The 26896-nt window shown below is 32.0% G+C and overlaps 3 protein-coding genes across 6 annotated transcripts; all 3 read right to left on the minus strand.

Moving 5' to 3' along the window:
* Positions 1-655: 655 nt before the first annotated feature.
* LOC8286888 (heat stress transcription factor A-5) lies at positions 656-5230 on the minus strand. 3 transcript variants are annotated; one of them, XM_015721543.3, is made up of 3 exons: positions 4751-5230; positions 2835-4101; positions 656-872 (listed from the first exon to the last, which is right to left on the minus strand). In XM_015721543.3, exons 1-2 carry the CDS (start codon positions 4985-4987, stop codon positions 2863-2865), a joined length of 1476 nt encoding a protein of 491 aa, XP_015577029.2. In that variant the 5' UTR covers positions 4988-5230; the 3' UTR covers positions 656-872; positions 2835-2862. The 3 variants fall into 3 exon arrangements, with proteins under 3 accessions (XP_015577029.2, XP_048235161.1, XP_025013787.2); XM_048379204.1 differs by lacking the exon at positions 656-872 and adding an exon at positions 1666-2391; XM_025158019.2 differs by lacking the exon at positions 656-872 and adding an exon at positions 1666-2435.
* Positions 5231-5588: 358 nt separating this feature from the next.
* Positions 5589-9793, minus strand: LOC8286887 (farnesyl pyrophosphate synthase). 2 transcript variants are annotated; one of them, XM_025158021.2, is made up of 12 exons: positions 9511-9793; positions 8392-8416; positions 8166-8281; positions 7960-8046; positions 7712-7828; positions 7522-7610; positions 7380-7431; positions 6977-7072; positions 6807-6851; positions 6600-6689; positions 6437-6508; positions 5589-6220 (listed from the first exon to the last, which is right to left on the minus strand). In XM_025158021.2, exons 1-12 carry the CDS (start codon positions 9619-9621, stop codon positions 6185-6187), a joined length of 936 nt encoding a protein of 311 aa, XP_025013789.1. In that variant the 5' UTR covers positions 9622-9793; the 3' UTR covers positions 5589-6184. The 2 variants fall into 2 exon arrangements, with proteins under 2 accessions (XP_025013789.1, XP_002522802.1); XM_002522756.4 differs by having other exon boundaries at positions 5589-6204; positions 9511-9788.
* Positions 9794-11039: 1246 nt separating this feature from the next.
* LOC8286886 (E3 ubiquitin-protein ligase At4g11680) lies at positions 11040-14017 on the minus strand. Its single transcript, XM_002522755.4, has 3 exons — positions 12547-14017; positions 11828-12209; positions 11040-11639 (listed from the first exon to the last, which is right to left on the minus strand). The coding sequence occupies exons 1-3, from the start codon at positions 13047-13049 to the stop codon at positions 11493-11495; spliced, it is 1032 nt and encodes a 343-aa protein (XP_002522801.2). The 5' UTR covers positions 13050-14017; the 3' UTR covers positions 11040-11492.
* Between the last annotated feature and the right edge of the window lie 12879 nt (positions 14018-26896).

Genomic DNA, 26896 nt, shown 5'->3' on the forward strand with positions numbered 1-26896 from the left:
AAAAAGTGAGGAGGTTTTTCTTTTTTTATTCACTCGCACACTATTGCTGGTTTTCGCTTTTACGACGAGAATACTTCATTCTATTAAATTATTAATAAATAAAATTTTAAATCTTCTTTTTAAATTTTTATCTCTTGAGTTTAAATTTTTATTTTTATGGATGGAGAATAATTAATTATATTTTTATTTTATTTTTTAACGCGAATGGAAAGGAGTTAAAAAGATAAAATAAATTTGGCTAATAATTTTTTTTTAAAAAGGGAATTAAATGAGAATAGTTACTCTTTATTCTACTTGTAAAAATCGAAATTAATTATATTTTAATTTAAAATATTAAAAATTTTAACTCATAAAAAATAATATTATTATCTAATTAATTATTCTTTAATTCTATTATTATAATAAAAAATTCAAAATTAGTTAAATCCACTCTTCTCGTTAATGATTACTAAAGTAAAAATATTTTCTTCCATTTCCATTCTCTTTAATATACATTTTCCTCTTCATGGCACTCCATAATAGGTGAATTATGTCATAAATAAAAAGATATAACATGTGGAATAATAAAGCTGGTAAGAAATAACAATAACTGATTTCTCCAACCTCAACTTCTGAACTAAGTAGAGCTTTGCTTACCAAAAACAGAAACCCTGAGTTGGATACCTTCAAATTCTCTCTTTTAAAAAATTAATTTCTCCTGGGCAGTCCACAAAATCCATTTATGCCTCTTACCAAAAAAGAATCACATGTTTGTCTCCAACATTATAATGGTTGTTTTTGACACACATTTATGCAGCTTGACCAAATTAATGATTTGAACTTAACCGCACTTAATTCTTCACCCATTGAAGATGTACAGAAGCTTGCCTTTCCTTAAAAAGAAAAAAATAAAATAAAATAAGTTTTCTTCAAGGATATTTTTGAAATGGTTTACTGGGATGGATTGCATGTGAAAGATGGCATAACAGAGCCTTAAATGGAAACCCCTTTACAGAAACAAGAGGGAAAAGAAAGCCACTTCTTTCTGATAGGAAAGTTCATTGCAAATCATTGAGGATTACAGCATATAGAAAAGACGACACATTTTTCAACAGGTTAGGATTATACCATCATCATCATCATCTTCATATACTTGTGTACAAAATTTGACTTTTGGCATCCAGGTTCACACCCAATCCAAAGTACAAACACTAACTAGTTTGGAAATTCTTTTTCAGTCAGATGTGAAGCCAATCAAAAAACGGAAAGAGTGACATAAATTTGATCTTTTTTTTCTTCTTTTCTTAAATAAAAATAAAAGAAAAAGAAGACCAAAATTTGAATCACACATATCATATGATAGATTATGCATTTGAGGGATTTTTCTTTTTAACACATCAAGTGAATGTAACAAACATATGTATGGAAAGAATAAAGAAGAAAAAAGAGGTAAAAAAGGTAGAGTTCAATATTTTCTTATTGTCTACCTTTATGTTTCCAGAATATAGACATTTCAAAACAAAAAAATTGTCCAATTTGTGGGTTAAGAACTAACTAACAAGAAATTCATTTCAGAGAAAATGTGAAACTCCCTTCCTAACTCATTTCTAAATCGATAACCTGCGGCACAATCGCTCCCAATCAAATAGTATTTCGAGTCCATCTATTTATAAGGTGAAAAATATCTATATCAACAATTTCATGTCACTCAGTTGTGATGACCATGTTCTCCTCTATATATGAATATACAGTGTATACCACAAAACTATACAAATAAAAACCAACAGACAACTAGAATGATAAAACTTAGATTCCCTCCTCTGTTGCTTTTTGAAGGACCAGATACTTTTAAATGTGTGGCTTCATATTGGCCACCTCAAAATGTGTTAATCACCTCATTGTAAACAATAACTAGGCATAAGTGTAAGGAAATTATACTGCCATGAAAAACCAAACAAGCTTCTACAAGTAATTCCATCTGACCAAGCTTTACATTGAGCACACATCAGCGGAAACTAGCGCCTTAAGTTTTTTAAGCCTTTGAACATGTTGGGCAGTGATTCTTTGCCCTCTTTCATATGTTGCTCCTTTTGCGAACTATATATGTAGTAGGTTGACGTTGCCTAGCAAGAGGACGTACAAGGACAGGCTATCCGAATTACCATGTTCCTACAACCTAGCAGAACCTAGGAGGAAACTCACTTTCACTGCAATACCCAAGGGGTTGTAGCAAGCAAATATGCAAATATGTCATCTATCTTGTGAATGAGTGTTGCATTACACTGCTAAGTTTGGTGAATGGTGGCTTGACTCTTCGAAAGCTTGATTTGGGTGGTGAAAAGTGAAGAGATGGCAGGGATATTAAGGTCTTTACTGCGGGAAGAATGTAAGACTCTGCCTCGAGTTTCCTGACTAAATGATAGTGAACAACATAACTCAGTTTTAACTCGACCATGCTGCATAGACATTAAAAACGTTCCCTTCTTAATGATAATTCCCATGGGGTCAATGTTAATGAACTATATATATATATCAAGCAAAGGAAAGAAAAGATAAAGCTAGTATGTCATGGGTTCAGTACAGTGAAGGAAATATCCAATGGCAGACTAGCCCTTGCCAAATGTTTACCATTAAAAATCTTTAGATTATAACCTCATATTGGTCCTCCATATCCATATGAATATAATTATATTGTATGAACAATCGCACTTGGATATGAAAATTAACGGCAACCACCAGAAACATTGGCATTTCAGCATTAAGACAGATGGCTTTACATATAATTATATCATTGATTGTTATTAAATGCAGTGATTTTCCCATGAGTGGAAGTACAAGGAGATAACTTTACAAACCTGTCACAATCCTTTACAACAATGGTGCTCATAGAGAGAGATGCTCCACAATTTTAGTATGTCTTAGCACTCCATGGCCTGACCTTCTATCTTCCTGCTCCTCATATGGATTTGCCCTATAATTGGAACTTGCCTCTTCATTGTCAGAAGAGCCTGGTCTTTCAGTAAGGAACTGTTCCCAGAATATATCATTGACTCGAGGTGGAGCTGCTGCAGGCCCTTGATTATTATTCGGGGCCTCCTTTGAGGAAGATAAAATTGTCTTCCCTTCACCTGCATATCTCTCTTTTAAAGTAACCCTCGCATCAGATTCTTTACCATTCTCATTAAACTTCGACTCTGAAGATGTGCAAATTTCCTGACCTAGTTCAGGCATTCTAGCCGAATAAGGAGTCCTATTGATTTGAAGTGGAGAAGATGCCAGAGTTAGATTTAGATGACAAGAAATATGGCCGTCAACTTCTTCATTGGAACTCAAATTCTGCTGCAGCAAATGCAGTTCCGGAGTTTCATTTGCTGTCACTCTTCTTGGGAAATTTGGATCCATTTTATATGTATAAGATGTCCCAGTATCTGAAAGCTCAAATGTTGCTTCAGCTGCAAAAAGTAGACATGGCGTTCTTGGATGTGCATCTTTTGGGTCTCCTCCAGATATTTTCCTCTGCGGACTTCCTCCATCTTCATTAGAACTCTGCGTGCTATCTGAGACCAAATTAATATCTGAAACAGCAGGTGACAATTCCAGTCTTAGCTTATTAGAGAAATCTTGATGGATAACATTCCCAAACTCAGATCTAGTGATACTGTGATTGCCCACAAAGCTATTTTCTGCAATTGACTTTGAGTGATCAACTTGAGGCAGTCGTCTTTTCTTACTATATGCTGAAAAACCCATAGATTCAATTTTCTGAGCAAGATTTTCAACAAAAGTGGGGTTTTGAACAGCCTTCTCTAAGAAAGCCAGCAATTTTTCCTGCCTCTGCCCCATGCTATCCACCTTCTGCATCAGATCTTCCAACTGAAGCTTTTCAGCTGATTGCTGCTTCTTATACCTAACAATATTTGCCTCAAGTGTGGCCTTTTCATGTGTAAGCCTATCTATCTCTTCATCAAATGCTGCTCTCTCTGGATCCACTGCCGAACCCGGAGGGTTACTATGGCTGTGAATTGGTTTCCTTCGGTGAATATTTTTAAGAAGATGCTTTTGATCTTTCACAAAATCTTCATTGGCAAATTCCCATTTCTCAGGATCAATCTTTCTGAATCCCTGTCATCAATTACACAGTACTGAGCATATTATAAGCATAAAGCAAATTGCAAAGCGAAAGAGCAATATCCATGGGCTACTAAATGGAGAGGGAAGAGCAAAATGATAAGACAAATTCCACCACCACTATAAGTGAGGAAAAGTCAAAAAATAAAAAAATAAAAAAAGAAAGGAAAGGAATGATAGCAAGAGCCAAGACATCAAAGAAAGAAATCCAATTATCAGAATAGCACCAAATGGGAATTTTTCTTTCCAAAAGCGAAGAATGCAGGTTGAATTACCAAAAACGATCAAGATGTGGTCCGTTGACACGGAAAAAACAGTAAAAGAATTGTTGCACGAAGTAATTTAGCCACAAGAACCATAAAAATCCAAGCTAAAAGGGTCAAAACTTAATTGGAACCTCAACAATCTCTGTCAATATAAAAGGCTCTTGCATCATTCTGACAAGCAAAAACTGCAAACATATCTCAAAAAAAAGAAAAAAAAGAATTCACAAACGATTTGAGTTGATCCAAACATAAAATAATAAAATATTCATCCAATACAGAGCTAAATTTTTCTATTTACTCCTAATTCACCATATATCTAGAAACAGCAGAAGAAGATACAATTATATACATAATTAAAGACAAAGATAGAAACTTACATAGGTGTTAAGCTGTCTAATAAAGCTAGAAAAATTATTGTGCTTGAAATAAGTAGGAAGGAGGAGCCTTGCAAATTCTGGAGGGTTCCATACAACAAAACTGTTCTTTGCGGAGCTCCAGGATACTATATCATCCGTCGCTGTATCATCCACCATGTCATATGTTTTCAACAAGAACGGCGCCGGTCCTCCTCCTCCTCCTCCGGCGGCGGCTGCAGCGGAGGTGGTTGCTTCCATATTACGTTGATAAGTTAATTTGATAATTGAATTGGAATACTGATTCAGGGGACGATGGAATTCAGAATCATCAAACCCTAGTTACTGATTCGATCGACAACAGAGGCGAAGAACGTAGACAAAGACGGCCGCTTTGGACTTTTCTTTTTTTCTTTCCATATGTTTTCAACCGTACGGTCTGTTAAGTTTCTAGAATTTCTCTCTTTCATTTATTTTTATTTTTTTCTCAATTTCACTTAACATTTTTAATTTTTGAGGTCTCGTAAATTATTCTCCATGTGGCATGTCTCTATAGGCTTATTTTAACAGTGATAAATTCTTATTAATACAAACCCTTATAATGGACGAAAAATAATAATATAATTACTTATTCATTTTTAATTCTTAATATTTAATTTTAAATGATATAGTTTCTAATATTATAAGTTTTTCACATTTTATTTGGCAGGAAAAAATAGATAAATAGATTGGATGCTAAATTAATGTGGGAGTTAAATATGTTTTTGAAGTAACTTAATTAAGCATAATTAGTAAAGCTAATTATACTTTTGGTCCTTAATTATACTGCATATTATCATTTTTATTATTATTTCAACGATAATGAAAAAGAAGATCATAATATTATTAAGATCATATATAGTTTGAGTTGAACATCACACAAGATTCTGGTATTAAAATAAAATGAAAAAAAAAAAAAAGAACAAAAAAGAAAGAAATACAAATTCTAAAGTTATAATAACAAACCAGTGAGTGCTAAGCAGAAATTTTACTCTACTTTTGGTGAATGACTACAATTCTAAGCCTTTGGACTTTTTGACAAGTATATAACCAGACCCTATAAATTTCTCATCTTATTGCCAGAACAGGAGCTCTCATGTCCAAGCACTATCATTTTAGGGAAAGAAAAATAAAGTTCAAGAAATTCAGGACTTCACAGCACCAAAATTGACAGGCAACTTATGTAGCAGTGGAGCACGCGTTTGACAGCAAAACAAGAGAATCACAAAGTTGACAAGGAACCCAAATGCTAGCAGGTAGCAGCTGCAAATAAATGTATCTCAATTCTCGACTGCTCTGTCCGGATTACGTGCTCTATCAACTGTCCATATGGTTCCTGTAAATCTTCCCCACAAAGCTTTTAGAGCTTTATTAGGATGAGTTTCAATGGTCTTTGTCAGCTTCTCATAAGTTTCCCTCTCATACTCTGTATATACACCCTGCATGCAAGGATACCTTTGTTTGTGGGTAGTACAAACAGCAAGTGTTCAGAGCAAAAAAAAGCTAGTCTTGTTTGTTTATAGATTAACTCCTTTCATAGTCAGTATGTTGTAATGGCAATGCAGAACTGAATATAATCTTCACTCTGAGTCACAGTGCGCTTACGTTTTCTATGAGTAACAATATATGTCCTTAAAATTTAAAGCAGAAACTGAAGGCATCAACACTAACCTGAAGATCAAGAACTTCATAGATTTCTTTCACTTTCGCGACACAGGCTGGATCTGCTTTCCCATAATTTTCCTAGATAGAGAATGAATTTTTGAATAATCAGTTCAATGCATGTTATAGCAGATTATCATGAAACATTGGAATGCTGAACTATCTTGCTTACATATAAAACTTTCTTTTGGTTTTCATCAGCAAGTTCTAAAGCTTTCACAATAAACCAAGAGCACTTGCAATCTTCAATATCGGTTCCAACCTAATAAAAGAGAAAAGCACAAATGAAGTTCTATATCCAATTACTTAACAAGAGAAGTACAACAGATATAAAGCAAACAAAGTGTCGGTACAAGCTGAGCAAGTCTGATAAACTTACCTTGCCAGTTATTTTGGGGTCTCCAAAGCAGTCTTGATAATCGTCCTACAGTCGAAAAATGAACATTGATCATTCAGCAAGAATAGAAGTATGCTTCTAGAGATCATAAACTATATTTCCCTGTAAATTCAATGAAGAAAAGAGAAAGTTCTTTTGGGATAGGGAATCACCTGTACAGAGAAATAGATAGTAATTTCAATAAGGATCTTCTTCACTTCAGCATGATTCTCGAGATTCTCACCTGCCAAAATCAATGCACATGCAACCTGGGCATATACAGCTATCACAATTGAGAAAGTATAAAAGCTGGTTCAACAAAGTCTTAGACAAGTAGTGCATCTTAAAAGGAAGCTCACATGCCAAAATTAGAAGAATGTTATTCATAGATGGTTGACAACTAAGCATTACAGATGAACGGATTTTATGTACTTTACAGGAAAAAAAAAAGATAAAAATCAAGCATAAAGTTTCATCAAGGCATTATAATAGAGTATATATTTTCATAAAATGTGACTTAATCTGAGGAAAATAGCTAGAGCCTAGAAATGCATATATGAAATAATTGCTACTCACCGGAAGGTAAATTGAATAGTAAGCACTTTTATACTCAACAATGCGATGATAACTGTATGAAAACAAAAAACAGAATAAGTAAAGCTGTTTGCTTACAAACTAAATATTGTAAAAAGTACAACCATTATATTTTAACACCTACAGTGACAAAGAGTAGTTTGATAGATCTTTCTCTCCTTTATGAGTTGTAATCAAGTCTATCATTTCTCCAGAGAATGATTGGAATTCCACCTGTCCAAACATGATTGTAATGAAAAATTGGTTCTTGATTATTCTAAGTAGAAGGAGAAACAAATCATCCCTGCCACAGTAATTCATTAAGTTTATACTACCTCATTAAATAAATCCAGCAGGTCAACATAATAAGGTTTTTCTCTAAAATACATCCTCAGAATTCTGTGGCATTGATTGGTGAGAAGTATTCCATCATTTATAGCAATAAGACCAACCTATAAAAAAAAAAAAGGAAAGATAATGATCTAGAATTCCACATCAGTGCCCTGCTAATCCACAAAGCATTACAAGAAATAGAAACATAACAAGGACTCTTGTTGTAGAATGGAAGAGAAGAGATTGTGACCTTTGCTAGTCTGAACCAACAAGGACGACCACGGCGTGTATGAGAGTTATCCATAATGTCATCAAGAACCACTGCACATGCTTGAAGCTGGAAGAGTTGGTGTCCAAAAGGGTTACTATTTACTATCCCCATACAAGAAATAGTGAATTATGGCTAGTGGTAAGAATGACTCAACCAAACTCATAAATGATGTTCCACAATCATACCCATTCCATGCACCAACCAAGCACACTAGCAAGGAGAATTTCATCACCAGTTAGTTCTTCTCCTTCCTTAAGTGCCTTGTAGCAGTCAATGACAGCCAATCCACGGTAGAGCTTTCCTGCCAATGATACAACCAGAAAAATTGGAAAATTGATAAAATAGTCTTTGATGCTACCTCTTCCTTGAAGGAGAGAAGCTATAGTAAGTTGCAACATTCACATTTCGCACCTCTAGGTACATTATAGTCCAGCATCTGCAACAACAGGCACAGAAGCATAATTAAGGCATGAAAACTTCACAGCATACTCGGAGCAAAGCAGTATAAGTTATTGAAGTTACAAAAATTGAAGGGAGACGGAAAAATATGCACTCACAAGTACACAAAGAGCCTAAATTCAATTTAATTTTATGAGCTGCATCTACTACATGACAAAATATAAAGCAATAAGGTTGGAATTTATCAGCATTAGGTTAGACCACACAAGCATTTGGAAACTATATGAAAGATGGGAAGATATTAAAGGCAATCCCTTGAGAATGATTAGCAATCATGTTTCTCCAGTTAGGATAACATAATCATGAGACTGAATATCACTAATCGATTTAGACTCAACCTACTGCAATGTTCTTAAATGCATGCCTGCTTGTGGAACTTAAACAGTTCTACTCTGATATAAATTCAGAATCACATAAGTCTCACACTTCCAGGCTGATTATCTCAATCTCACCTTTTGATCTCTAGTTTCCACAATTTAAATAACAGACAGAAACAAAAAAAGTGAGTTCTAAACTTGAATAATCCCAAACTTCTATCCCATCTATACAATATTTAAATGAATCAATAGTCAACGTCTCTAAATAAGGGCAAGTGTAACGTTATGATGGTAATAATCTTAAGATCCAATTTAATATATGGATTAATAGACTGAAGTTAATTACTAGTACAGTGCTATAACATGGTTCCCTGCTTGTGCAACCCTAATAGATCTGCTCTAATATAGCATAATTGCACAATCTTCAGTCTCCATACGGGCTCATAACTAAATCACAACCTCAAGCTCAGTTATTGAACAACAACTTCCACAAGCAACTAATGAATAGTCCAAAAGGCTGCAAAGTCCAGTAAAAGCTTTAAAAGCTATTCTAGCAATGAATTTTCAACTCTACCATTAACAAGAGCTATCACTCGAGGCATCAAATACAATATTGTAATCACAGAAGCTGAAAACTAGCAAAAGGAAAACTAATTGTACATATTAACACCAAGAAAAAGCTAATGAAAGAAAATAAAAACCACCCATAATAAAACGAAAAATAAAGAACACAGAGAGAGAGAGAGTGAAATACATGCTCGAGCCATTGACGAGAATCATCAGTGAATTCAAAAGCAGGGTCATTAAGTAGCTGTGATTTCAAGAGAGAATAAACCTCCAAGAATTTCGATTTTGGATCGGTCATTTTTATTGGTTCCGTAGCGCTTTTGAAGAACAATTCTGAATCTTGAAATGTTGATTCTTGACTACTGAGAGATGTTTTGAGTTCGAAGAATAAAAAGCGCCATTTTCAATGAGGTGCAATATTTTAAAAGCATATCTGCTGATCATGTCTGCGCCTTTCCTTAGTCGTATGATTATAAGCCACCCGTTTGGACTTGTGAGTGCATTTTACATATTTTCTCTTTCTCTAAATATATTTATATTTATTTACTATTACTATTTGTCCTAGACCCTAAATTACTATTTACCCTGAAGTTAGCCTATGATACTGGGGCTAACAATTTTTAACAATTAATTTATTAAACGAATTATGATACATAATTAAATAAATTTAAATTTAAAATAAATAGATTCGGATTATAAACCGATCAACCCATTTATGATACAGAAAAAAAAAGTTTAAACTATCGACATGTCTAACACTTAAGTAATACGAATCAACACATTTATTTCAACGAGTTCATAAATTAACAGATATACACGATACATATAAATACATTTAAAAACATTTATTTTCTCTCTTCATATATTTATATAATAATTTTATTATTTATAAAGATATAATTATATTTTAAAATTATAATTCAAATTTGAGTCATTTTATAATTAAATAAATATATTTTTAAAATTATAATAATTAGTTTTTTATTTTTAAATATATTTTTTAAAAATTTAATTCATTAAATGGGTGGATTTGTTTAACCAGATTAATAAACGTGTTTGTAATTTAATTTAGTATTTTGACACAATCAGTAAAAATTATTTGGATTAGTCATTTTACATGTATCTTTCAGTCTTAATTATACTAGTATCAATCCGCATGTAGAAATGTCATTTTCATTTCGCAGCGGACTCGTTAAAACAATATATTTAGTAAAGAGATGAATTAACAATTCTAATATTAACTCAATTTTTTTTATTGTCGTTAAAATTCACGCTAGTAAATTTAGCAAATAATTTTAGTTACAGCTATTATTAGAATCAATATTAAAATATGATATTAAAATTAAAAATTTAATAATTACATACTAAATTTAATAACATATGAAAAGTACAAGGCTATTTTGGCAATTAAACATATGTATAAAAAATATGATTTTTTTTAATGACAATCACATAAGCATCAACATTAATTTAAAGATAACAATAATAATGACTCTGAATAAGTAAAAAAAAAAAAAAAAAACGATTTAATGTTTGATTCAATAAAGAGAATTGAATTAATACAATATTTGAAGCTTATGATACCATCAACTTATGAAAAAGATTTAGTCTTTTATCTATTGCAAGAGAAAAACTACACATGAAAGACTAATTTACAAATTTGTTTTGAAAGTGGAAAGAGTAATTCAAATTGACTAATTCACAAAAACAAAATCCTTAGAAAAACATAAAAAGAAATATACTCATTTGTGTTCAACTTTTACAAATTCTTAAACTATATACTGAAAGTTAATGCATCATTTAAGTGTATATACATGTATTCTAAATATCTAGTACAGTGTAATTAAAAAAAAAGAAAAAAATAAAAAGAAATGACTGGTATTCTTTAGGAGCAACGTGCTCTAGCTACCCTTGGGAAACAAAAGCACTCTCCAGTCTCCATTTTCCTGGCATATGCATATGCTCAAGACAGGTATTTGTAGATATGGGTACCCCGGAGCTTCACTGTACAAGCAACTCACTCGAGTAACCATTATAAAATACACAATTTCTTGCCTCAAAAAATTATTAAGGAAAAAAAAATAAAATAAAAGATAATCAAACATAATAAATGCAGAAAAAGAAAAGAAAAGAAAAAGCCTAGAACAACTTCAGCCTTTCTATTGCTTCCTATCTCTCCAGCTCTTGTTTGCAAAGAGGGCAGCAGGATATGATTCTGAGCCACTGATCTACACACTTGAGGTGAAACATATGGGAACATGGTAATTGCCTCACTTCTTCCTTGTCTTTGTACTTTGCCAGGCAAATACAGCATTCCTGTCAATGTCATTTCACTATATATATGAGCAGGAATTTCATTTTAAGGCATCACATAATTATTACATGAGGCAAGGAAAACTCATTTTAAGTTGTCATATAACATTTTTGTGAGGCAATCTCAGCTAATTTCATCTTTTCTTGTGATAATATCAGCTAATTTTTTTACTTAAGAGGCTAAAATTTACCGGATCGTCATTCGCAAGTGTTGATGTGCAGTCAATGTTACTGGCAACCTCTGAATTGGTGTCAACAGCTTTATATTTCCAACTTGGTAGACGGGAAATTTGATCATCAGATGCTCCTCTTTCAGCAGATCCCATTTGCATATTATATCCAAGGACGCTGCTAATGAGTGGCACACAACAGCATAGCAGCAGAAACAGTAGAAATGGAAATGAGTAGCTCAGGGCATTCCAAGCAAGCAGAGAGATGCAGAGCACATGGAGTTTTGGAGCTCGGTTGAAAGATCCAAAGCGCGAATCGAACACCCAAACATTACCCATCACAAACCATATTGCAAAGAATAGCTCAAGGGAAGTCCGACACTTGTTCATCAAATGTGTGCACCTGATTATAGCATACATGAATCAGTGGACATATAAGCAAGTTCAAGAGTTCTGTCATTTTATAAGTTATCATAATTTTTAAAATGTTGAACATAAAATTGCTGCAGTTCTTCTGCAAATAATTCAGTTTTTAACTTCAGTCATGATTTAGCAACATTAGGCTTTGCCAAATGAACCACCAAGAATTATATTAATTATTACAGCCTTCTCATGGTTATTTTATAGAATCTTTTAAATTATTTGAGAACTCTAAATTGATCAATATTAGGGATTCAGCCCTATAAGGAAAATAACTTAACAAAATATGTGATTAGATTGTAGTTTGAAGTATATTATACCTGGAGTCCTCACTTCCCCTCTGTTGTTCCAAATCAGAGAGGCCAAAACTATCCCCTTGAACAACATGAACTTGGCGGTAGCGCCCATAGACTAGCAGCAGGCTAAGGAGACATCCAATATCATAACCAACGATCCAAATTCTCATAGGCCAAATAGGTTTCTCCATCTTCGAAATAGCCAGAGTGAACGTGGTCATACTGATTTGAACGAGCAAAGCTATAAACTCCAGCATCATCCAAGTGCTAGAATTGAAAGGATTAGACCCGAGATTGGATCTTGAACCATTCTGATAGTGAAATACTCTTCTCAAGAAGGTGAACCACCTTGCCCTTGATATCCTCATCGCCATTCTTATCAGGAAAGTTGCAGGAGGAGCACGAGCAGACCTGGTCCGAATGCTCACAGGCCCACGATTCTCTCCTACTGCAGAGTTTGATGAGAATGAAACCGCAGTACCCGAATTACAAAACGAGTCTGGCGTGGAGAAGTACCGGGTATTCATTTTGGGAATGTTTTAAAGATAAGAACTTCAGTATTTGAGCTTTGAACAGCTCAAATATGGATTATTGGTTTTGCAAATATGTAAAAGATTTATTTATTAATCAAGAAATAGCATGACCTGATATAGGTGTTGTATAAGTTGGACTGGAAAATGAACAGCAGCATGAATTGTATGTGACAAGTAGAGTGATCACAGATATTGTATTGGAAAATACAAGGAATGGATTGGCAGTATATTCTAATTGCAAGCGTAGAAGCTCATGAGAATTCAGTGAGGCAAAAATGCAAATACCATCAGGGTAGAGCCGTGGCCAGTGGGGCCAAGCCTGGCTAACTCTAATTCTTGAAATCCCAGGAATTCTTCTAATCCAGCTACAGAGTATCTTAAAACCCACGATCAAGAACTCAAAAGGGCATCTATAAACAAACCTTAACACAAATAAAAAGGGGAACTTTATTAACAAAGCTTTGACCTAACAAAGGACTTGAAACAAAAAAAGAGAAAAGAAAAGAAAGAAGTTCCCAAAAGCACACACAGAACTTGAAAAACTAGAGTGGGTATTTAAGCAAAGGCACCAATAAGCACACCGAACAATTACAGAACCAAAGTGTAAGTAGAAAGTTTGTATTTTTATGATTAAAGAAAGAGAAGAGAAGCAGACTGGAGGGGTTGGAAAGAATATGACAGGAAGGTGAAGGTTGGGTTTCAGATGGTGACCAAGAATCAACTGCACAAAAAAAATTTAAGAAAAAGAAAAGCCAACAAGAGCTTTCTTTGCTTTGCTTTGATTATAAGGGAATAAGGTGTATGGAGAGAAGCTGGCTAGCTAAACTGTACCTGTTGGCCTAACTTAGCTCAGGTTTTTGTTTCTTGAACAAGCAAAGCTGAGAGACAGAGAGCAGAGCAGCAACTGCTTCTTCAACTACAAATCAATTTCTTGCTTTCTTTCTTTCTATAACACAAAATAAGGACAAAAGGCTAAGATATGCATAAATATTTTTTTAAAGTTAAGTAATTGTCAATTAGGCCTGAATTAGATAAGAGGCAAAGAGAGATGACTACTAATTTGATATATTATATTATTATTATCTTTTCTTTTCTTTTCTTTTACTATTATCTTAAAAAAATAATAATAATAAATAAAAAAGGGATTTTGAATTCTGGCGGGTACAGTGATTGTGGGGATTCTGATTCCATGGTGGGAGGTTGGCCACCTAATCCAACAATGCCCTTCTCACCAGATGTGGGGACTGGGGGGTTGATCGTGGCCCGTTGGCTCTACTTTGTGCTGTTAATTATCTGCTTGCTTGCATTATGGACACATCTTCTCCCCCGCGGGGTATCATTATTGTATCATATATATGGTCATCGGTTTCCTCTAAATTTGGAGCTGTTGTTTATGCAAATGATCATGCTCTTTGCCCGAGTAATAGTACCAAAATCCAGTAGATGAATGGTTAATTATTTTAATTGGAAGAGCTTTCTTTGGTGATTAGCATTGATTTTATAGTGCATTGCATTGTCTCCTGATATCATTTTCTTTTATAAAAAAAGTCATGGGCTCAAAGTGATTTTCGTTTAATGAAAATAAGAGAGGTGGTTGTGTTACTTCACAAAATAGCTTGCTAAAATAATTAAATGTGTCCCAAGTTACATAATAAGAACTAGTATATTTGATATTGAATATGTCATGGATTTAGTATCCTCCATTTAAGTTAATATTTTTAACAAATTGGGAAATGGGTGGCATTTGTAGCTAATTAGCATGATTACGAATAAGGAATTTGCTTAACACATTAGTTCAAGTAAGATGATTGTTTGAGGTATTACTTGGCTTAAACATAATTCATTTATTATTGAAACATAGACTTTTCTGTAAGCAAGAACAAAGAGATGACAATTGGATGGTGATTTCCATTACATATCTTCTCTCTACTCTTCCTTCTTGTTGGGTTTTCTCCATTCCATCTTATATTATGTCAACATATACCTATTAAATAATATAAGGGTTTTGTCTAGTTCTTCTAGATTTGGTTCATGGTAACTAGAGACAAACATATCTTATTATGTTCAAAGGTTGGCTAGACAATATGTTTTTTTCCATTGAAATATGTGAATTATTAATTTCAACACGCATTTACATTTATATCTAAGACCTTATCTTCAATTTCTCTCTTCATTCCATTTTTATTTTTAATCATGCCATGCCCCATAAACTTATATTGGATCTAATTATGAAATTATTTATGTTAAGCATACAAAAAGAATTCAAATGAAATGTCAAAAATACATTGACTTTGCAAATTAGTTAATACTAGAGGAAGGAAGAATACTAGTAAAAATGACTAAATTTAACTATTATATTTCCTTAATTGGCTTGAATTTGACCTCTCCATTGCAACGTGTTAACACCTTAATAGACTCTATGTGCAAGTAATTTTGTTATAAACATAAAATATATATATATTTTTTGTAAAGAAAAAATCTATGTTACTTAGTTGACTAAAATTTGAGATGTTTAGGCCAATGAGTAAAGGAAATGTGTCAATTTACGTGAACTCAACGTGCCCTTGTTCAAAGAAAATAGTCATATTCGTAAATATGTACGTGTTAATATATGACAATAACATGTGAAAATGGACAAATGGTCAGTTTTTCTCTTGAATTTATATATAAAATTAAATCTTTTTAATTTAATTTTTTCAATAATTAATTTTTTAGACTTAATTTTAAAATTCAAATATACCAATATGAACTTTTCGGTAAACAGTTTTGTGACCTCCATTAATAATAATAATTAATTAATTCAATTGATAGTTAAATTGTACATGAATTTATTTGTGAGATTAATTATTATTCAATTTGGAGATAATCGTGGTTATGAAAAATTAAATTAGATACTGGTAAAATATTTGTGAGTTGGTTCTGAAATAAACATTTGTGTTACACTGTTAATTAATATTTGTGATCTGAGTTGTATTACGGAGTAGGAAAAAATAATAAAGCTTTGGTAGCCCAATTCTTGTTAAATGAGTGATGATTATTAGAATTGTTTCTAGCAGGTTTTCGACCCATGATACAGAGGGTAAACATCCGTATTTTAGCGGATGTTCTGCCGAATTTTCGATAGAAATTTCAAGTCGAGATTTTTAGGCAGTTTAAATTTAGGAGTCTAGACCTGGGATTAATTATGAAATATTTTATTAATTTAATTATTTTTGTGAGCAGATAATCCATCGATTCAATCAGCTCCACCAAAGGCCTAGGAGCAGCTAGAGAAAACTCGGCACGTGTCATATTCAAAATTAAATACAAATTTTATTTCATTATATTATTTTCTTTAGCAATATTAGTATTATTACATTTTATTTTTATTATTATTATGACTTATTTGTCATAATATTTATTATTATTATCATCATTATTATTATTTATTGCATTATTAATTTATGTACGTGTCAACCCATAAATGTTTGTTATGTTACTTTAATTTTGTTGATGCTAAACTGAAACATGGTTTGGCATGAGACAACAATAGAACATGCCATCTGATGGATTGCATCAGGATCGTGTGCCCACCGGTAAAAATCAAAGACATGTAATAGAGAAATATCCGATGATGTGCCTTGGTCGAACACAACTCTCTGGGCTTATAGTTAATATTATATTAACTAATAAATTAGTTCTCTAATTAGATAATATGATTCTATTTATAGAAAATAATATTACTAAATATTATATTCACTATAATTATATAAAGTTTTCAATTCTAAAAAATAGTAATATCAATTATACTAAAAGTACTAATTTATATAATATTAGAATTAATAAATAAATAGTTTAAAATTATCTTTTATATTATTGCACAAATCAATTTTAAAAAAATAATTAAGGACATTTAAAAATATTTACTTTGCTATTATTTTTTAAAATATTATAAATTAATACTAAAAGCTGAAAAATTTATTGAATTGTATCTGTAAACTTGACTTTATAATCGAAATAATAATAACGATCGTGCAACACAATGGTAGACGACTAGTTGTATGAATTAGTAGAAGATATATTTTAAAATAGAAGATAAACTAGAGTATTAAAAATAATATAAATCATTCTATCAAATTTTAGAAAATAGGCTTATATTATAATACTAAAAATGCTAGGTTTTTTTTTTTGAGTTACAAAAGAGGGGAAGAAAACTCGAACTTAAAACTTTAGTCAAGGAATTGTGTCTTAAAAGCAAGGTTATTTCGGGATGAAAGCTATAATTTGTTATGCCTCCTATTGTTGGTGTGGTTAGAGTGGCGGATGTAGGAATAATTTGATCAATAATTTAATCAGTTATTTTCTTTAGTTGTAGGGTCGAATACCATATAAAAGATTTAGAAAAAGTTGTATTTGTATTGATATTGAGTTACATATGATAGTATTTACAGAGTCAATATCTATATAATACAAGCTAAGAGATATGTAAAAGACTTATCTATGTATGAAGATGGTAAATATTAACGAGAGATAAGAGAACTCTAAGAGATAAATGACTCTATTTAATAATTAGTTTACTTTTAGACAACAATATTAGACTTATAAATTTGTCCAAATCTCTGTAAAAATAATGAACTCATATTTATATATAAATATATATTAAGAATCTCAGTAATAGTAATTAACTCATATTTATATATAAATATATTAAGGTTTAGATATTCTTCTTATAGAAGAATTTGTTATTAATAATTCATATAAAATTAGCAAAAATGAGCAATGCAATTGTATTAATTAGTAGAAGATATGGTTTAAAAATATAAAATAAATTAGAGTATCAAAGATAATATAAATTATTTCACCAAATTTTAGAAAATAGGCTTATATTATAATGCTAAAAATGCTAGATTTTCTTGAGTTACAAATGAGGAGAAGAAAACTCGAACTTAAAACTTTACTCAAGTTGATATATGCTAGGTTGTTAAATTTTAATTATTGATGTAAGAACTTAAATGAAATTGCATGCCAACTATTATATAGAACAATTGATATCTTGGGTTTTTGTTTTGGATGCATTGTAGAGGTAATTGCAAAAAAATACAACCCAAGTTCCAATAAAATAAATGATGAAAATTGTAACTTATTCTATTGATAAGATAATATTATTTTAAAAAGCGGCATACAATATCAAATCTTATTTAGGAATAGTAGTTGGGTGGATATTTTCGAGTATCTAAATTGACTGAACTCTAATAAAACAAATTTCAGTAAATGTAAAAAGATTTGAGACGGGTTTGAAATTGAATTCTAATATATTTGTGTCGGTTTCGGATACAAATCCTCAGATACCTGCTACCCTAACTCGATTATTTAAACGGATACGAGTATAGAGTACTCGATTATTTAATTATTACAAATGAATATTCATTTAATTATCCGAAAATTTATATAAACGAACAGGGTAACCACTCCTATTTAAATATCCATATAACTTATTTAATAGCTAAATATTTTTATCGAGTTCGGATAATATATATGTTATTTTATTTTCGAACTTGGGACGCGTTCGTATAATAAAAAAAATTTTTTAAACGGATTTGAAACAGTTTCGAATATGCATAATTTAATCGAGTTCACATTTAGATATTTTTAAGAGCGGATACTTTACTCATTGTTTTGCTAATTTTATCGATTAAAAAGAAAAGGCTATAGGATTAGCTTGTAAAGAAAAAAGACACAATTTCTTAATTTTTTTGAATTCGGATATTTTCTGTGTCAAAGAAAAAAGTACAATAAATAAAGTAGTTTGGGAGTTCAACAAGCTACCAAATATGAGCAAACTGTAGAAGAGACTACACGCGCACGTAGAATTGTAAAGGGAGCCACTCCATTGGGATCGTTGACCTGAATCTACGTACGGTAATAAAAGTAATTAAAAAAAAGAAAAAAAAAAAAAAGAAACTAGCCGTTACGGCTCACAAATTCGAATGCACAACACTAAGTTGCCCGTTTGTTTTTTCATTAAAGGGGAAGACAAACAAATCTCCTCTTCTTCGTTCTCAAAAATACCTGCAAAATCAGTCCAGGCCATTCTCTCTCTCTTAACACTCCTCCCTCTCTCTCGGATTCTCGTTGTTCTTATCTTGAGATTTCTGGGAGTATTGTTTTTGTTTATTGAATTTATTTCCTTAAGATCGAAGCTCATGATCTTTCCTTATGTAAACTGGAAAAGATTAAACTTCCCAAGTGATTTTTGGCTTCTGATTCTTTCTTTTTCTTCTTAGATTTTCTTGCGATTGAATTATGGTTGGTTGATTTCTTTGTTTGAGACGATTGCTTAATCTGGATCTCTTACTGCTTATCAAAATTGTAAATTATTATGAAAGGGGACTTTACTTGTTTGATATATATGCTTGATTTTTAGTTTTCCTTTTTTCTTCTTTTGTTTTCCCTTTTCTTTCTTGTGCTGTTTTGTTAAGTTTCAGCAGCTTGGTTGAATTTTACAGTCATCTAATGAATGTGCATCTCATCATTTTGTTGGGTGTAGATGGTGAGAAAAATTAAAGAACTGAAACGCCAGAGAGATCTTGCACAATCTGAAGTGGATGAGTTGCAGAAAAAACTTCAAGAGGACTAAAGGCTTCAAGCACATAGGAATTACCAACGCGCGTCCATCAGTACAGAACTGTCTCTTCTACGCTGATGCATTATTATCAAAACTTGAGAACAAAGAGATAAACCGCTGCGACAGAGCAAGGAAAACTGTGTTAAGACAATCCATCATCAACTGCACCTTTTACTGTAATGCATGAAGTCGTAAAGTCGAACATCTTCAGTAGCAACGTGGAGCTCTCTAGAAGAATTACAAAAGGAGAAGGAAGAAGGGGGAAATGCAAGATGCAGCGGAGACCATTGCCAAGCTGCAAGGGAAATGCAATCTATTTAAACAAGACTGTTGATGTTGTTGAGAGAAGGAAGAAGGGGAGTTAGAGGAAGGTGAGATTGATTTGGATATGGAATCAGGTGAGAATGTTAATAATGGGGGATGTCTTAAATATGAACATTGAAGGGTTAGAGATTGAGCCTAAGGAAAATGGTTTGGAAAAGAAAATGAATTATATTTGTGATGAGTATAACTGTGTGAAGCTAACAAGTAAGCAAAACTTGCTCATATTGAACTTATTGATGAAGTAGTGGGTTGTGAGATAAGTTGTTTTATAAGTGATTATTGTTTTGGTTTGTTGTAGATCATTTGATGCAGTTTGTACATTGGAGGGCTTGCAGAAAGTTGTTCTGGGAAATAGCATTTCCAATAAATATGATCTCATTCAATTGTCATTCACTGCTGTTCGAGTGATTAATTCTGTGAGTTGTGTTATATGACGTTTTATCCTGATTTTATGTTCTTGGTTAATTGCAATGCTGATTGTTGTCATTTACAGGTTAGTAAGAGAACATAACAGGGATAGTTTTTCAAAGTGTCAATTTTTATAATACTTATTGTTTCCTTTAGTGAAAATCTTTACATCACCAATGTGGAAGGAATAATCCCTTCTGCTACAGACTTCTTTCTCTTCTAAATAGATGATTTCAACCTGAGCATTCTAAAGAGGTATGGCTAGTGTAATTTCAACCTTAGATCTTGTTATTACTTTGTTTCTTGCTATGGTATTACTGTCACTTGGAATGATTTTCTGTGATTAAGAAGTTTAAAAGTGGTATATGTTTCCACAGCAATCGTGCTTGCCTCTAGAGATTCTTCTGGTGTTTTTTTGAGTTCTATATCTAGTGAAAAAGAGAAACAACCGCTCATCTCATCTCCACTGTGATAATGATGTGATTGGTAAAAGTTCAGGTCATGATATGAGTGCTGTGAACAAGTTACCTACTGATTCATTTGTTAATAGTAAAGCATATATCACTAGAAGTTCCAAAAACAGGAGTGTCGAATTTTAGGAATAGCTGCTTTGCTTCCTTTATCTTTCTTTTTATGATTTAAAGCAAATATATCACTAGAACCTCCACAAAGATCAGCTGGATTTATGATTTTGTTATAGATGAGGTCAAACTTTTATCTTTCTTTATGGTTTTTGCGATAGATGAAATTTTTGCTCTGAATCAGGAAAACTTGGAGCAGTATTTGCATCCATGCCTCTGCCAATTGCAGCAGCTATCTATTGTGTCTTTATTTGGCTATATTTGTAAGTAAACCTTTCTTTCTCATCTTTTCTTTATCAAGACCATATTTACACAGCTTATGCTGGCCTTGGTCTCCTTCAGTTCTGTAACCTGAATAGTTTGGAATCCTGTTCCTTAACTAGTTTGTTTGGCATTCGTCTGACTTCAACAATATAAATTCCAATTTTCCAATTCTTGTACAAACTATATTGTCAGGTTGTTTCGGATAAGCAGCTCATCAAACATATACAAAAGGAAGTAGCCAGGCTGGAAGCAGAACCGTGGACTCTTGACCCTTCAAATGAAAAAACTTGAAAAGTTCAGCAGGTGAGTTTCAGCAGCTTAATTGAATTGTACAATCATCTAATGAATGTGCCATATATATACATCTTTTTATTTGAGACGAGTCTATCGATTGCTTACTGCTTATCAAAACTATAAATTATTATGATAATCATACAAGAAAAGGACTTTTACAAAAAAATAGTGTGAAAAATGAATATAGACCGCAACTAATCTAATAATAATCTGGATATTAAAATATATCACTTCATTTTATAGTTTCCTTTTATAAATTCTTTAAGGCATGTGATGCAATTTGTAAGCAAACTTTTAGTGTTTTTTATTGAGCTGTTAAGTTTGAGCTACTATGATTTAGAACTAAACCCGGTTTGACTTGCTGTTATGATCTTGTTTGAGGCATCTTATAAGTATTTCTAAAGGGTAACCGAGTGAACACTTTTTCTTTGTGTTGGTAACTTTCTATGCCTGTGCAAATACTAAATTAACAAGTTGTGTTGCCTCCAAAGATAAGTTTACCTTTTCCTATCTTATTTTTAGTAGTTTTAGTATTATTATATTATATATTTAATATTATTCTTAATTTGCTTTTAATTTCTGTTTATTCTATAATTTATTTGTTTATTTGCACTTGTATTTGTTAATTTCCTGTGCTAATCTAAATTTTTATATAGTGACAGGTTCTAATAGTTTAGTTAATTAATTAGTTTAAGCCATGGTTGTAATTAATTTTCCCTTAATTACTGTATGTTTTATTATTGTTTATTCTATGTATGTTTTATTATTGTTTTTAGGTTTTCACCACGCATGCTTAAGGGACTAAAATCAACTTAGGATTTATGAATGATCATTCTATATGCCTAACATAAAATGAACAAAGCCTACCAATGTAAACTTTTGGCACCTCATATTTACTTTAAAATGCTAAGATAAAATGAAAGTTAACACTTAGATTTAATTAATAAAATTGGACTCTAATTTGGTCACCTTGAATGTGAAGATAAAACTTAAGGTACCAAAGTACCTTCCGCCAGGACTAGTTTCGAGTGCTAATACACCTCCTTCTATAGCGCTCTTCTTTGGACTTATAGGATTAGTTTAATTAATTAATTAGTTAATTCTTTATTCGATTGTTTTGAGGCTTTTAAGCCATGGTTTTAATTGATTCCCCTTTCATCGTCCCAATCTTCTTAATTCCATTCTAGAAATTCTTTTTTCTCCTCCCCTTTCTTTGTATGTTTTTATTTTATTACTTTTAGATTTACATCACACATGTCTAAAAGACTCAATTTAAAATTTTTCGATCACCCCATATTGCCCCACATAAAATGAATAAAGCTTACCATTGGTAAGCTTCCTGCACTTTAAAATGCTAAGATTATAAGTTCCACACCTAGAAAGTATCTAAAGTATCCAGTGTAACTCATTCTAGGACTGATTTTGTACCAATGTACATTTTTTCAGGTTAGAATTGTTTATTAACCTCATATATTATATAAGATAAAAAGGTTAGTGCTTAAATAAGTAGAAGGGACTATATTAAGGTAATTTAATTAGGCTAGCAAATATTTATTTACTATAGTGGAGGTTAGGCTCTCCGCACGGATTTACTCTCCAATTTTTCCTGACGTTTGGGGTGTCGACTCCACTTTTTTGATGGTCGCGTGATCATTATGGTCCTTTAAGTCTCCACCAAATTGCTCATTTCAAAATGGACCTAGTACGAAAGACAGTTCCTCGACAATAATGAGGTCGTAAATCAACAACTAGGGCCAGGCCTAAAAACCGCTCACACATTCTTATATGACAAAAGGGAAGGAAAATTTTTAAATGGACTAAAATACCCTTAATTAATCTAATTATTTAATTGAACATAATTTTTATTCAATCATAATTTTATTATAATGTCATATATGCAATCGTAGTCCTATCAAAATTGATGAAAATTAAATTAAAATACTTAATTATTTGTGTTTAATCCACAAAAGATATAAGGAGTAGAAAAGATGAAGAAGCTTTTGTTTCTCTTGTGTTGAGTGAGGGAGGTAGGAGAAGAGATGAAGTATGTGGTGGCTAGAGTTTTTAGGAGAGTGTGGATATTAATTTTTACTGTTTTATGGGAGAGAAAGATGAATATATTTTTAGAAAATAATTGTTAGAGTGGGTATTCTACGCGTCCTCCTTCTTTTCTTCTTCTTCTTCTCCATTGACATCGAGCTTGAAGAGGGAGTTGCTCCTCCTCGCTGCCGCTGCTAGTGCAACCTCCTGCTGCCATTTTTCTACAAATCTGACAACGAATTGGCATTCCCTCGCCCTTTGAAACCCAAGGACAGCCCTTCCTTGTTCTCTTTCCCCCGTCTGCCTTGGTGGAGCCTCATTGGAGTAGCGTCTTTCCAGCCACAATCTAGCATTTTTCAACTAGAGCTTGGCTATGATCTTAGGTTTTTGGACTCGCACGTCTCAAGCTTCATATATTTAAAAAAATTTAGAAATATTACCTCCATTAATAATTAATTATAAATAATTAATTCAATTGATAGTTGAATTGTATATATCATAAATTTATTTGTGAGATTAATTATTATTGAGTTTGGAGATAATCGTGGTTATGAATAATTAAATTAGATACTGGCAAAATATTTGTGAGTTGGTTCTGAAATAAACATTTATGCCAGACTGTTAATTAATATTTGTGATCTGAGTTGTATTACGGAGTAGGAAAAAATAATGAAGCTTTGATGGTCCGACTCTTGTTAAATGAGTGATGATTATTAGAATTGTTTCTAGTAGATTTTAGACCTATGATACAGAGGGTAAACGTCCGTATTTTAGGAGATGTTCTGCCGAACTTTTGAGAAAATTTTCAAGTCGAGATTTTTAGGCAGTCTAAATCTAGGAGCCTAGGTCTAAGATTAATTATGAAATATTTTATTAATTTAATTATTTTTATGAATAGATAATTCGTCGATTCAATCAGCTCCACCAAAGGCCTAAGAGCAGCTAGAGAAAACTCGGCAGACTGTGAGTTAGTGGAAAACTCGGCTCATGTCATATTCGAAATTAAATACAAATTTTATTTCATTATATCATTATTATTAGCAGTATTAGTATTATTACATTTTATTTTCATTATTATTATGACTTATTTGTCATAACATTTATCATTATTATTATTCATTGCATTATTAATTTATGTACGTGTCAGCCCATAAATGTTTGTTATGTTACTTTAATTTTGTTGATGCTAAATTGAAACGTGGTTCGGCATGAGACAGCAATAGAACATGCCACCTGATGGGTTGCATCAGGATCGTGTACCCACCGGTAAAAATCAGAAAGATGTAATAGAGAAATATTTAGTGATGTGCCTTGGTCGAGCACAGCTCACTGGGCTTATAGGATTTTGATTTGTCAGAGAAAGTTCCCTGGTCGAGCGTTGCTCTCTAGGCGCCAGCTGTATTAGTATTTAAGTGACTAGACTGGATTTTAAGGATCTTAGTCGAGCTTTCTCTCTGGCCGCTAGTCTTATTGAAATAAAAGAGTTGAAAGGCTGATAGACGTATTTATCATTCTGTGATATTCTATATTATTTAAATAATTATTTTATATACAGTTCAGACTATATATGATTTTAACTTGCCCTCGAGACTAACAGTCTCAATTTATTTATTTTTCAAGTGACAGCTAGGTCTTCCGCAGTTCCTCTCTTTGTGCAGCCTGACTCTTTTCTTCCTTTGGCTTAAATGTAATTATTTTTCTTGTTCTTTAACTATTTAAATATATAGATACTCCATAGTATTTACAATTAGGCTTAATATTCTATCTGGCATCAGATCAATCAGACTTAATTGCTGATGAACCAATAGAAATTTTATTGTATCTGTGGATAAGTATTAGTAGACATAGTTTGTATGTTGAATGGAATTATAATTTTATTAAGTAGGTGATTTGTCAGGCTTGCTACGGGTTTCAGTGGCCTTTAAGCCTACCATTCCTTAGCGGCGGTAGCAGGTCGTGACATTAGATGGCTTTTAGGGTTTAGGAATGGGCTAAGCTTGGGGGAGCTCAGCCTCCTAGCTCATGCAAAATGCAATATTTTGTGTGTGGGGGTTGTCTCTCTTAAATTCTAAGGGGGTATTTTCTAATATTCACACAAATTCCTTCTTCAAAAGTACTAACTAAAATGTCTCATCATCGGGCTTATGAAAATTTTGATATGAAAATAAATGCTGACACCAAGAACCATAAGCTAAAAGTTGTTAACCTAATCCTTAAAACTGTAAATTATTATGATAATCAGACAAGAAAAGGACCTTTTTAAAAAACAATTGTGTGAAAAATGAATAGATCGCAACTAATGTAATAAACTTATATCTAAAGGTCAAATACACACATTTTAATTTTTTTATAGCAAAAATAGATATTAATTAAATTATAAAAAATAAAAAATAATATTTATTTTATTAATTTACTGATACAATGGTGACGCGCTATACAAGAGCGTATTTGAAAATTTTAAATTTTAGATTTAATTAATCCAATCATGACAAGTATTAAGTAAGTCAAATTTCAACTTCCTTAATAAATGGCTCGTAACTTAGTATTTTTAGGTCAATTAAATTCGAATTTTAAACTTTTCTAAACACACTTTTATATAGTGTGTCATTGTATATTGTATCACTAAATTAATAAAATAAATATTACTTTTTATTTTTATAATGCAATTAAAATTTAAAAATCTATTGTTATTTTACTTTTAAAAAAAATTAAATTGGGTGTACTTAACCCTTGAACAAAAATTTAGGAGACTATTTGGTGAAAATGTTTAAATTGGATGTAGTTAATCTTTAGACATAACTTCATAAAGCTACTTATTAAAAAATTAGTCTGAATGTATTTGACCATTGAATATAAATTCGGTAGCGAATTGACCCTTTATTCTATGCGAAATCTTTGACATAATTTATACTCAATCCTTTGATGTGTGAGGTTTTGGCAAACCTTATTTTTTAGGTTGCACAATACTTGTGCACAAATTATTAGTAAGCCGTTTTAGAAGCGAAGCAATTTTGCCCCATTATGGGTTGGGCCATTATGTAACTAATCAACATTATATATGACTAAGAAAACTCTTTTCTTCTCTAATTAAAACATTGCATTATTACTTAATCCTCTTGTAAAAAGAAACTGAAAATATCCAAATATTATAGGAAACAGTTTATATTGTTTTTATTTCCACAACAATGGGCAAGCATGTATCAGCTGATTGAACCACCACAGTATTCCCTGTTCCTTCTTAGAAAAGCTAGTCTATTTTTTCATTTTAATTTGCATTAATAAAAATTACTATTTAGTATAAAAAAGAATATAGAAAAAAAAACTAA

The sequence above is a fragment of the Ricinus communis genome, chromosome 9, assembly GCF_019578655.1.
Source record: "Ricinus communis isolate WT05 ecotype wild-type chromosome 9, ASM1957865v1, whole genome shotgun sequence".
NCBI classification, from domain to species: Eukaryota; Viridiplantae; Streptophyta; class Magnoliopsida; order Malpighiales; family Euphorbiaceae; genus Ricinus; species Ricinus communis.